The sequence below is a fragment of the Ooceraea biroi genome, chromosome 6 (genome assembly GCF_003672135.1).
Source record: "Ooceraea biroi isolate clonal line C1 chromosome 6, Obir_v5.4, whole genome shotgun sequence".
NCBI lineage: Eukaryota > Metazoa > Arthropoda > Insecta > Hymenoptera > Formicidae > Ooceraea > Ooceraea biroi.
The window spans coordinates 8195889-8208130 of NC_039511.1; the positions used below are offsets into that span (position 1 = coordinate 8195889).

At 34.0% G+C, this 12242-nt stretch overlaps 1 protein-coding gene and 1 pseudogene across 1 annotated transcript; one reads left to right on the forward strand and one right to left on the reverse strand.

The window, feature by feature from the left end:
* Positions 1–521: 521 nt before the first annotated feature.
* LOC113562157 (ATP-dependent DNA helicase pif1-like) lies at positions 522–2887 on the reverse strand. The gene has a single exon (XM_026970564.1). It carries the CDS (start codon positions 2846–2848, stop codon positions 620–622), a length of 2229 nt encoding a protein of 742 aa, XP_026826365.1. The 5' UTR covers positions 2849–2887; the 3' UTR covers positions 522–619.
* Positions 2888–9078: 6191 nt separating this feature from the next.
* On the forward strand, positions 9079–10967 carry LOC113562092 (annotated as a pseudogene).
* Positions 10968–12242: the final 1275 nt, after the last annotated feature.

Here is a 12242-nt window from a genome sequence, read left to right on the forward strand (position 1 = left end):
TGATTTTTTTAAATTGTCAGGTAATTGGAGCAATAATATATAATTTGTATACATTTTTGTGTTTGTATAATTGCATACTTTACATCGTAAAGTTATGTTTAATTGATGCTCGATTACACTCTTTATATTATCTATGTTATTAATAAGATGTATAATAAACTCACTAATATCTTGTTGAATCTTTTTAAGATATTGATGTCCTGCCAATTGCCGTATTGCCATTATATTAATAGTGTTATTGTTTGACACGTAACAATCAATAGTCTTATAATATTCGTATGTTCAAGACGAAGTAACAATGCTCTGAGAGTAGAAGAATGAAGCACACATTGAATTAAAACATTAGCATAACAAGATGCATTATCAACATTTGGAAATCCTCTTATATGCCATAAAGTATAATCATTAATATCATTATTATTAACTTGACATTCCAAGACATTTTTTGATATTGCCCAAATTGTATCATGAACCTTGTGAACACGTGGTTTCAAAATATTAATATGTACAAGATCTGGTCTGTATTGTGTTCGTAATCTGTTATATTCTATTATAGCTAACTCATTTGCTTTTACAGAAGAGGGATCAAAATTTATAAGGTGCAATCCACTCAACGTAGTTACTCGTGAAAGAGCGACATATATTTGTCCCAACTGAATATAGAATTTCCAGCTTCCACAACAGCATGCTTTAAACTCAAGCCTTGACTTTTATGGATAGTCATATCATAACTTAGACATATAGGAAATTGTTTTCTTATAACAAATGCTCTATCCATTACTTCAAATTTGACACTTAAACGTTCTATAATATGCTCTATTCCTGATGACATTCTTATCTTTATTTTTTCTACTTTATTGTCAATTGCGCTATGTATAATTGATATAATTGTACCAATGGTACCATTCACAAGACCTAAACTAATATCGATATTTCTTCTAAGCATTACACGCGCTCCTACTTTGACAGTTATGATTCTTGCTAATCCAGCTGTTCGAGAACTATCTTCATCGTCTTTATTTAATATCTTCATAACGTTTTTCTTTAAATATGATGCACATTCTGCCAGATCTTCAGCAATGAGTTCTATCTTATCTGAAGAAATACGATCTAACATTGCAGTATTCAAAACATCACATAATGCACAAGTTGGAAGTAAACAAACTGTATCCATTGGTAAATTTTGTAAGTAATTACATAATGCTTGTAATCGGTCGTCACAATTAGTTTCTCTAAAATTAATTTTTCTCGTTTCTAAAATAATTACATCCGAATCTGTTAGTGTTTCAACTCGAATTCTCGTTAATATATCTCGATAAGAGTCATCACCTTGTTGTCGCACATTAATTTGTAATTCATCATAACTGAATAAAGACCATAAATTTACAGAGCCCATTGCACCAACATACTTCTGACTTTGTAATTTTGCTAATTTAATAAAAGGCGGATTTTCATGTACAGGTGGAAGTTGCAATAAATCTCCAAAAAGAAGTATATGGTTTTTGCCGAACCATCCATTATCACAATCCATGGTATTAAATATCTCTGTTAGTCGAAGATGAATGTACATTAATGTAATATTTAAAATCATTGAAACTTCGTCAATAATAATTAAAACAACATTCTTAAGTTCGTCCCGTATAACTTTAAGGGCTATATCAGAGAGTTGTTTATATTTAGCAGTACGGCCATGTTCTACTGGCAATTGAAATAATCTATGAATAGTAAGTCCATCAATATTAAAAGCTGCTATACCGGTTGGTGCAGTTACCGCTGTGTCTTTGTCTCCAATATATTTTTTAATCCAACATCTAATAGTTTTGATCAAAAAACTCTTTCCAGTACCACCTTCACCGCTAACATAAAGTCTAAGAACTTCATTATTATCATCAGATACAGCAGCAGTAATTCTATCAAAGATTCGTTTTTGATCAGTATTTAATTGCGTCACCATTTCATCGACGTTAACTTCAAATTTATTACTATCTTCATTAATATCTTTAAAGTCCCTCATTGTTCCTTCAACTTCGACAGGAACACATTCTAATGCACAATTTTCAGGACAGTAATTTTCCTCTTCATCTTTTCTAATTTCTGAAATTTTTTCTTGTATTAATTCTTTAATATTATCTATACCTTGCTGAATGACGGTTATTTTTTCGTGATACTGAAGAGCGTCTTTCAATTTAAATTGTACTAAAGAAAATGTTTCTGCATACCTATCACATTCATTCTTTAATTCACTAATATCTCTCCAAGGCTGAAATAATAACAATAATGAAAAGTAGTAACGCTCTGGTTGAGTATGGACATTGTATTCGTAATGATTGATAAGATATCCACGTTTACGTTTCCTTAAATATAAAGATTCACCGAGCACGTAATATTTTATTTTCTTAGAAATTGGTTTATCTTTCGTAATATCATACCATTTTGTATACTCATACAAATTAGTAGATTCTAGTTCTTTAGGTCTGCTCGGATAATATGTATCAATTAAAGAAGGACAAAAAATATCGGTCGATTCAGAATTTAACATTTCAATCTCTTTGTGAGACTTAACTTTTCTACTTCTAATCATATTTACATCTAACCATCTTATAGTCGTTTCCTTGTCAGTTCCGTATAATGATATTCCTAACAAAGTGTCAGCAGCTTCAAGAGCTCCACATTCCCTGTGATTCAACATGCGCACTCCAATATTCCAAAGACAACTGCTCAACGATTTTGTTGAATTTATCTTTTGAAATGTATCTTCTGCATTATTACTCTTTTCTGCTTTGGAAACATATTTTGTAGTATACCAAGTTAATAACGTAGATTTTTCACCTACAAACTGAATATCCATGTTTTCTTCCCAAGCAACAAGAATAGCTGGATTATAATCATTAATATTGATTTCTTCTTTAGATCGTGGCAGATCATACAATCTGCTTTTTGTTTTCAACTGTCTTCTATTCGCTATTGAAACAGCAACGTCTCTAATTTTCAAAGCATTTGCTACGGATCTTGAAAAGCCAAACCTGCACACTTTAGGAAAACCTACTTTACTTTTTTTAGTACGCAAGCAGTAATCATTATGTTTATGTCGTTGATGTGTATTTACACGTCATTATAATTCCGGTGATAATTCTTTATTTGGCATTCTACAAGTGACATATTTTAAGATAAAAGATGCAATTTCTTCATTAGAAGATGTACCAATAACCGGAGCATCTTTTATCCAAATTAACAAATGAAAATGCTGCATTCCTCTGCCTTGATATTCACGACGCCAAAAGTAATGAGTGACCTCTCCGATTGGATTATCAGGTGAACAAATAAAATCAAGCATAGCTTTAAATTTATTATCTATGAATCTCGAAGTTGATACAGGATCGAATGCAATAAGTTCGTTTGCAGATTTTCCATTGGCAATTGGTTCATTTATTTCTCGAAGATATTCTATCAAATCGGTCCATAACCATTCGCATGGACTAAGAGTAAGAAACCAAGTAGCAGGTCCGTAATTATTTATCATACAACGCAAATTGCCTCTAGGTATTCTCCAATATTGTTCTGTATTTCGTAACTTAGAAAATATAGTACTTAAGTTAGATCCAAGCTGCTGGTTAGATAATTGCTCCAAATAAGTAGCAGCTGTATACTTTTCACTAGGATCAGTAACATTCAGTTTATGAAATATGCCAGCATTTAATTGTCGCATATTGTTATCATGTAATGAATAGAAAAGAAATTGTGAATTTGTCCGAAATTCCGAGTGTTCCGACATAAGTCTTAATTTAATATATTCGAAATCAGTTATCCGGACACATCTATCTTCATGCTGTCCATTTACACCATATGGATATAAATCAGGAAAACATTTTGTATCCAAATCTTTATTACGATTATCCAATGGAATATCTTGAATTTTCTTCATTTGATAAAGTTTCGTTGCAGGTTCATTTATTCTTTTTTCATACATAGGATATATTGTACATTGTTTATAATATTCATCTGTTTGCGACATTTGAGTCAATAATGCCTCGTGTGTTTTCTTAATATTATTTTCTTCATTATCATAACATTGAGAATCATGTTTTTGAAACTCAACGTTTTGTAATTCGGAATGTAACAAACTTTCAAGAGATGTTGGTAGTATAATGTCTGAATATATAGGATTATTTTGTTTTACCCATATTAAGGCTGTCCATACTTTTTTTAAATCAACTAATTTTTCTCAGATTATATTTGCTTTAGTTGGAATACCACGAACTAATATATATAGTTCATGATTTAGATTAATAGGTTCATTAGAAGGACAAATCTTCTTTAAGGTTTCTTCCATAGGCAATGGCAAATGGAACGTTCTACCTTTTACTTTTGAAACCATGTGTTTATGTGGTAAATTTTTATTCATTACCGTACTCATTCTTTGCACAACTTGAAATGCTTTAGCTTGTTGTATAAGAATTCGTTCGTAATCATTTAATGTTGTAATTTCTTTTGGTACAGGTAACACTTCAAGCTTATTGGTTCTGCATGTTGGCGGTATTTTGTTATTTTTAAAATATCGATCACAAAATTTGCAAATCTTATAATTTTCATTGATTTTTAATCCTATATCATTAATAAAATTATTCCAAACTGTTGTACCATTTTTCTTACAAATTTTTACTATAATAATATCTCTTTTAAAGCAATATTTTGTGCAAGAAATACAAACATGTTTTGGAACATCTAGTGATCGTTTCGTAAATGCTTTAAAGGCCAAGTTATATTGAGACTGAATTTCATCCTCATTTAAATTAATTTCCACAATAACCTGTGATGATGTAGTCGTTGCTTTTTGTTGAGCCTCAATTGCAATATCTCGGAGTCTGTTTATATCAACATTGTTTAATGCTTTGTTTAATTTAATTTTTTATTAAGATTGATCAAATCATATATTAATCTTTTAATATTTCGTATCATCGGAAAATGGGGAGACATTATCTCAATAGATAAAAACCATGATTTACATATTTCATAGTCAATATAACAGCCATGAGAATGATCTAGTTTGTCTTGATGTATCCGATTGTAACAAGTATGATAACATAAAAATTTTTTACGAAAAGTTTTTAATGTACAATTTACAAGTTCTTGAAAGCAGCTCTTCAAATCGTTTATAATAATCTCTTCTATTTTACACAGGAAACTACAACGCCATGCTTTTCTGGTTTTGTGTTTTGATTCTATTAAAGGTAAAATATTAACTGCTTTGCCTTCGGAATCCATTACAATAGGTTCAGAAACATTATATACACGATAGGTAGTTTCAGCAAAATATGATTCCGCAGAAGTGGTATGTTTAGCTTGTCCACAAAACATATTTACATAATCTGTAAATTTTAATGATGGACATTCTATTGCACGTGTCACACAAACTTCAATTTTTTGTTTACATTTATTAAATATTCTTTTCATTTGTATAATATAAACGTTTCTTATATAAAAGCACCATTTTGCTATACGTTCAGCCTCCAATCTAGTTTCAGACAACGATTTCATTCTAAGAAGTTTTGATATATTTCTAATACACCTTTCTTTATTATATTTCAACATAATATTCTTATTAATTTTATGATTAGTTTTTAATCCTTCATGTATCTTTTTTTATAGTAATTTTTTCTAATTAATAGCACATTATTTTTATGTAACCTATAATATTCCTTTTTTGATTTTGTAAAATCATTTCTGTGTTTTTTATAATATTCCTTATTCAATTTCTTTACATCATTTCTGTGTTTTTCATGATATACCTTCTTCGATTTTTTAAAATCAATTTTGTGTTTTTCATAATATTCCTTATTCCATTTCTTTACATCATCTCTATGTTTTTCATAATATTCCTTATTTCGTTTCGTTATATTATTTCTATGTTTTTCATAATATTCCTTAGTCCATTTCTTTATGTCATTTCTGTGTTTTTCATAATACCTTTTTTTTCTTATTAATAAATCGTTTCTATGTAATGCATAATATTTTTTGTCAACAATTCTCTTTTTATTTATATGTAAATTAATAACATCTGTCTTACACAATGAACCGTTTTCTGAATTATAGTTCTTATTTTGCTTGTTATTACTATCTCCATGATTATGACAATTTATTTTTCTTCTCATACTTTCTTCATCTCCAGTTAAATGTTTGGTAATTGCAATGTTATTAATATAGATACTATCTGTTTTTATACTATCTTTATTGAATTCATATTTACTATTCATTTGTTTTAAATTAGTTAATACTGTAATTTGAGGAAAGTGTTCTATTCTATTTGATTGAAACATTTCCGCTAAATGCTGACGCATTACATTATGATTATATATAATTCTATCCGGTTGAAGATCAAATAAAATAGATACTGCAAAGGCTATTGCAAAAACTCCGCAATCATTACCATTAGGTTGCAATTGGACTGTTGGAAACTTCACTGGTTGCTTCTCAAAGGAATAGAATGGATATAATTTTTCAAGATATATTTTATGGTGTGAATGTAATTGTTTCATATTTAATGAGTCATAGATATAAATCATTTTAGTATCGTAATAGCTGCAAACCCAATGATCATCTAAATTAGTTGCTATATCGCTGCAACTATGCAATATTTGAATATGTTTTTGATTTTTAGAAACAGGTTCAATTCTATCAGGACATTGACTTTTCCATGACTCACGTGGTTGATATTGCGAGCAATTTTTCAATAATAAACCAAAATAGTCAATATGAACATCTTCTAACCATTCACCTCTAAGAATAATCTGTATATAATGCTGGCTTAGAGGTGTAATATTTGTAACACAATTTGTATATTTACGTTCATTTATTTTTATACTAATATCTGTTGACAATGTGTTTTCCTGAATATACGTAGGAAATTTATTTGTATAATTATTTTTACTATCTTGTGTTTTGCCTGAAGTATGCAAAGACGTGAAAGAAGTGTCATGAATAGACTGCTTAACATTATTAAATTCATTTACAGTATTATTATTTATATTATAATAATCAAATGGATCTGTTATTGTATCATCTATCTTTACTACTTGCTCCATTATCATTTCAGTTGTATTGTTTTTTACTCTTTTAAAATCTACAGATTTTCCCTCAAGTTTCTTTTGTCGACGTTTTCGTTTTTTATTAGCTAATGCCTCTCTTCTTTGTATTTGGTCCTTAGTAAAAAGTTCTTTAGGATCAGTGGGTCTTATAATTCGGGGGAAGTGTTCTATTTTATTTAATTCAAACATATGTGCTAAGTGTTGACGCATTAAAGTATAGTCATACATAACTGTATCTGGTCGTAAACCAAACAAAAGTGATACTGCAAATGCAATTGCAAAAACACCACAATCATAAACATTAGATTGATTTTGCACTGTTGGAAATCGTACCAGTTTTTTATCAAAAGAATAAAATGGATATAATTTCTCAAGATATATCTTATGATGAGCATGAAGACGTTTTAAATTCAATGAGTCATAAATATAAATAGCTTTTGTATCATAAAAACTACAAATCCAATGTCCATTTTCACTAGTAATTATATTACTACAGCTATGTAATATTTGAATATGTTTCTGATCTTTGCAAACAGATTCAATGGTATCGGGACATTGTATTCTCCACGTTTCACGTGGTCGATACTCTGAACAAGATTTTAGTAATAATCCAAAATGATTAATATGAATATCTTCTAACCATTTATTTTCAACTATTATCTGCATCGCGTTAGTATTCAAGAATTGAGTATTATCATTCATTTTATTTGCAGAATAAAAATAAAAAGTATTTATTTATTATTATTATTCAATACTTTAAAAACAGATAATAATTAGGCGTCTGAATATTTAACAAATACTTAAAAAATTGAATACCCTTATAACAAATTTTGACCAATAATTACGCTGCTGAGATAGTTCTAATGCACCTTTTTTAGTCTTGATAGTTCTAATGAGTCTTTTTTTAGTCAGCACTTGTAGCAGCCGATTTTTTAATGCAGCGCTTATGGCAGCCGAAACCCAGCGCCAGAGAGCAGCCGCTATAATAATTATCACTGTCACGTGTAATAGTGTCACGTTTCACCTGCGAATAAAAATGTTTTATTCATTATTACTATAATCTATGATATTATATTATAAATACATTTAATTTAATATTTATTTTTATAATACCTTTATTATCCCGCTGTCGAAAGCCAATGGCAATTTGTTTTCTTTTTTTGTGGCTGTAATAATGGTGGCTATAATAAAATTGTGATATGCATTAGCAACAGGACCCAGCAAACACAAAGTAACAGTAATATACATGTTAGTTATAATTTCCTGCTCAGTAATATGAATACAACATAACATATGTGTTATATAACAATTATATTGTTGATGATTGTTGGGAAATTATAACTAACATGTATATTATTGTTACTTTGTGTTTACTGAGGAGTGACGTTAATACACATATTTATACACATATCAGAACACATTATATTTTCTATATGCATATAGAATATACCCAGTCAGCCAAACCTGCGAAGAACAGACATTGGCAAAATCTGTTCGACAAAATATGTGAGCAGAGAGGCCACAGATTGGGTACAAAATCCACCCAGTAAGCACACTGTCAGCAGTATGCCGACAGATTGGCAGCAGATATGAAGCAGAATAATGCAACAGATCCGGTACCATCTGTGTCCGCATTAAGCTTGTGTTCTGCCAGCAGATCCTGCTTATAACATGATCTGACAGCAGATTGGCGGCAGAAACTGAACAGAGCCTGCCGACATAACCTGGCGGCAGATTGGCGGCAGAAATAGAGCAGGATCTGCGCAGTGTAGTTGGTAGCAGATTGGCGACAGAAACCGAACAGAGCCTGCCGACATAACCTGGCGCCAGGTTGGCGGCAGAAACCGAACAGGAACTGCAGCTTTTGACACTATTCAAATTTACACGGCTAGGAATATGCGTTTTCGCTCCGCACCGCTAGGTGGTGAACATGTTGAGTTCTTACTCGACGTTAAGATTTAGCCTGACAGTTATATAAGTTAATATACGCGTCTTAACATAATAATATTAATTTTTCTAAGAATTTTGCACTTGCGGCACAGAGGTTCTCATGGACAACGTTCACACACGCCGCAAGCAATCTGAAGGCATTAAATTTGCCCATTTAATCAAATTAAGTATTGATTAAAAAAACAGATTACTTTACAATAGTGGACCAATATAAGAAATTAATTCATACCCCACATAAAAAATTAGATTTATATTGTTAACCAATATCGCTCCAATAATTTGTACTACTACGGCACTTTCTCGCAGAGCCTGCTCGATTTCTGCTTCCAATCTGCTGCCAACTACACTGCGCAAATCCTGCTCTATTTCTGCCGCCAGGTTATGTCGGCAATAATCGTTAGACATTTTTCGATGTATCAATAGAAAAGTTTGTTGTAGTTAAAAAATTGAACCGCAGGTACGGAATGTCTTTCTTCCTGCACTGGCGGCTTTTGTCGACTGTTTGCGATCGTCAATTGTTTATGTCGCCGTTCTCGTCTTCGACGCTTACACTGCAGTGCACGATTTGATTCCGTACGAGACAAATCGAGCTATTGTTGCATGATGGCCCAGTTCTCCGCGAGAGAATACACCGATATGATGATAACGTATGGGATGGCGGGTGAAAACGGAAATGCCGCGGTACGTCTTTACGCGGAAAGATTTCCTGACCGTGTACATCCGTCGTACGTAACACTTACGCGCTGTATCCAGCGATTACGGGAAACCGGATCCGTCGTTCCAAATCGCGTACGACCCGGTGCAGTAATGCGTCACGACGTTCGTACAGAAGAACGGATTTTACGGGAATTCGAACGAAATCCCAGAAACAGCGTGCGTCGCGTTGCTGGTGCACTTGGAATTTCCAACAGTTTGGTGCATCGTACATTACGGCGTAGTGGTCTAAGACCTTACCACTATCAACGTGTGCAGCAACTTCTTCCCGGAGATGCACAACCGCGCATCTTCTTCTGTGAAGGTATTTTCATTACTCTTATTTAACATTTACAGTATTTGTTGTGCATTCGTGTTAATTCTCAATAAAATGCATGTAGGGTTCCTCGCGCAGTGTCGGCGGAATATTTCTTTCCCCGACCACATCCTGTGGACGGACGAGGCCACCTTCACACCGAACGGGGTGTTTAACTCTCACACCTTCGTACGTTGGGAAGAAGAAAATCCGCACGCTGTTCGACAAGGCGCATTTCAGCGCCGTTGGGCCATAAATGTTTAGGCCGGCATGATTGGAGATCAAGTGGTGAGTGCACCTTGTATTTCAGCTAATTTTCTTCCGCACTTATCTACTAACGTTTCTTGATAATTCTCAGATCGGTCCGTACTTCCTTCCGCCCAGGCTAACCGGGCAATTATACGCAGAGTTCCCCACAAATCAACTTCCAGTTCTTCTTGAAGATGTCCCTCTCGACGTACGGGCGGAGTTGATTTTTCAACACGATGGAGCTCCTGCACATTTTAGCAGGCAAGTACGGAATCTTTTAGACGCACGTTTTCCGGACAGGTGGATGGGTCGAGGTGGCCCAATCATCTGGCCGGCACGGTCGCCTGATTTAAATGTACTCGATTATTTTGTATGGGGGTACATTAAAACTGCGATAGAGGACCGGCGTGATGGTACGGAACAAGAAGTTCGTGAAGCTATTGTTGCGGCCTTCGATACCATCACGCCGGACATGGCGCACCGTGCGACGCGCAATATTACTCGAAGAGCCGAAATCTGTGTACGAGAAGGAGGACGGCACTTCGAACAATTCTTACATTAATTAGTTAGAGTGGATTAGGCCTATTGGGGAAACCACTTAAAAAAAACGCGCCATGCTATCTACTGCAAAGTGGTGTGGAAAAGATAGCATGAAAATATTAAATAATACTATGGTGAATAATATTAATCAATATGGTAAATACTTAGTAATCATACAATAATTTCTCATCATCTCATTCACGCGCGCGAGTTACCGAGAAAGTGTTGTTACGTATTTTTTTTTGTGATGTACACACAAGTTTTATTTATTAATATTAATAAATAAAACTTGCGTGTACATCACAAAAAGAAATATGTAACAATTATTTTCCACGCGTCGTCTCGCTTGCCGCTATAATCCAATACCCGCTATCGCGTCGCGCCGCGACTCGCGCGAGCGGCTCATCCTATTATTCCCGCCTACCCCGCCCCGCTCTGGCTCGCGCGCACTGACTCGCTGGTAGGCCGGACTAATACCGCGATTTTTAATACTTAATAACTCGTTAACTATTGCGCAGATCGCAAAATGGTATAGGACTTTTTAATTCGATCTGATGTTATCTACCTGTGGGCGAAAGGTTTTTACCCTTGTGTGAAACACCCTGTATATACAGGGTGTCCGGCATGAAGCGGACCAACGCTCGTGAGCTGGTAGAGCATAGTGAACTGAAAAGAAAAGTCTTGTAGCACTTTGCAATTTTCGCAATATTAACGGAGTTATTAATTAATGAATATAAGCGAATGAGGGCGGTGCGTGCAGCGAGATAGGTCGGTAGAAGGGCCGCGCGCTCTTCGATACACCGCGAGCTGGGCGAGCGGCGGGGGTGAGGGAGAATAGGTATCTTAGATACTGACAATAACAAGGGCGCGCGGTCCTCCTACTGACGGCTATCTTGGAGACTGATAGAAACAGCGTGTGACGCTGGGGCCCCGCGCTGAGCGATAATTGATTCATATCCTTTTTTTCAAAATAGTTTATTTTGTGGCAATTTTATTTTAAGGTAAAAGAAATTGTTTTTAAGGCAAAGGAAAGGAAAGCTATCGTTTCCTCACCACCTTGCGGTAGATATTCCGTTTGGTGTGAACGTCGCCTCGTCCGTCCATAAAATTCGGTCGGGAAATAACAAATTCCGCCTACATTGTGCGAGGAACCCTGTTTGCGTTTTGTTTAATTATTATTAATTAATATACTTTGAAAACTATCGCAACTATCGAATGAAAATAATTACAATACCTTCACAAAAATAGATGCATTGTTCTGCATCCCTCGGAAGGAGCTGTTGAACTCGCTGAAAATGATATGGGTGCAACGCGTTCTGACGTAAAGTACGGTGCACCACGTATCGCGAGTAACCGAGCGCATGAGCTGCACGGCGCACACTGCTTCCTGGATTTTCTTCGAACATCCGCAG

Bases quoted from the DNA above. Each gene is read 5' to 3' on its own strand.
- LOC113562157 (XM_026970564.1), bottom strand. From the start codon at position 2,848: ATGGATATTCAGTTTGTAGGTGAAAAATCTACGTTATTAACTTGGTAT.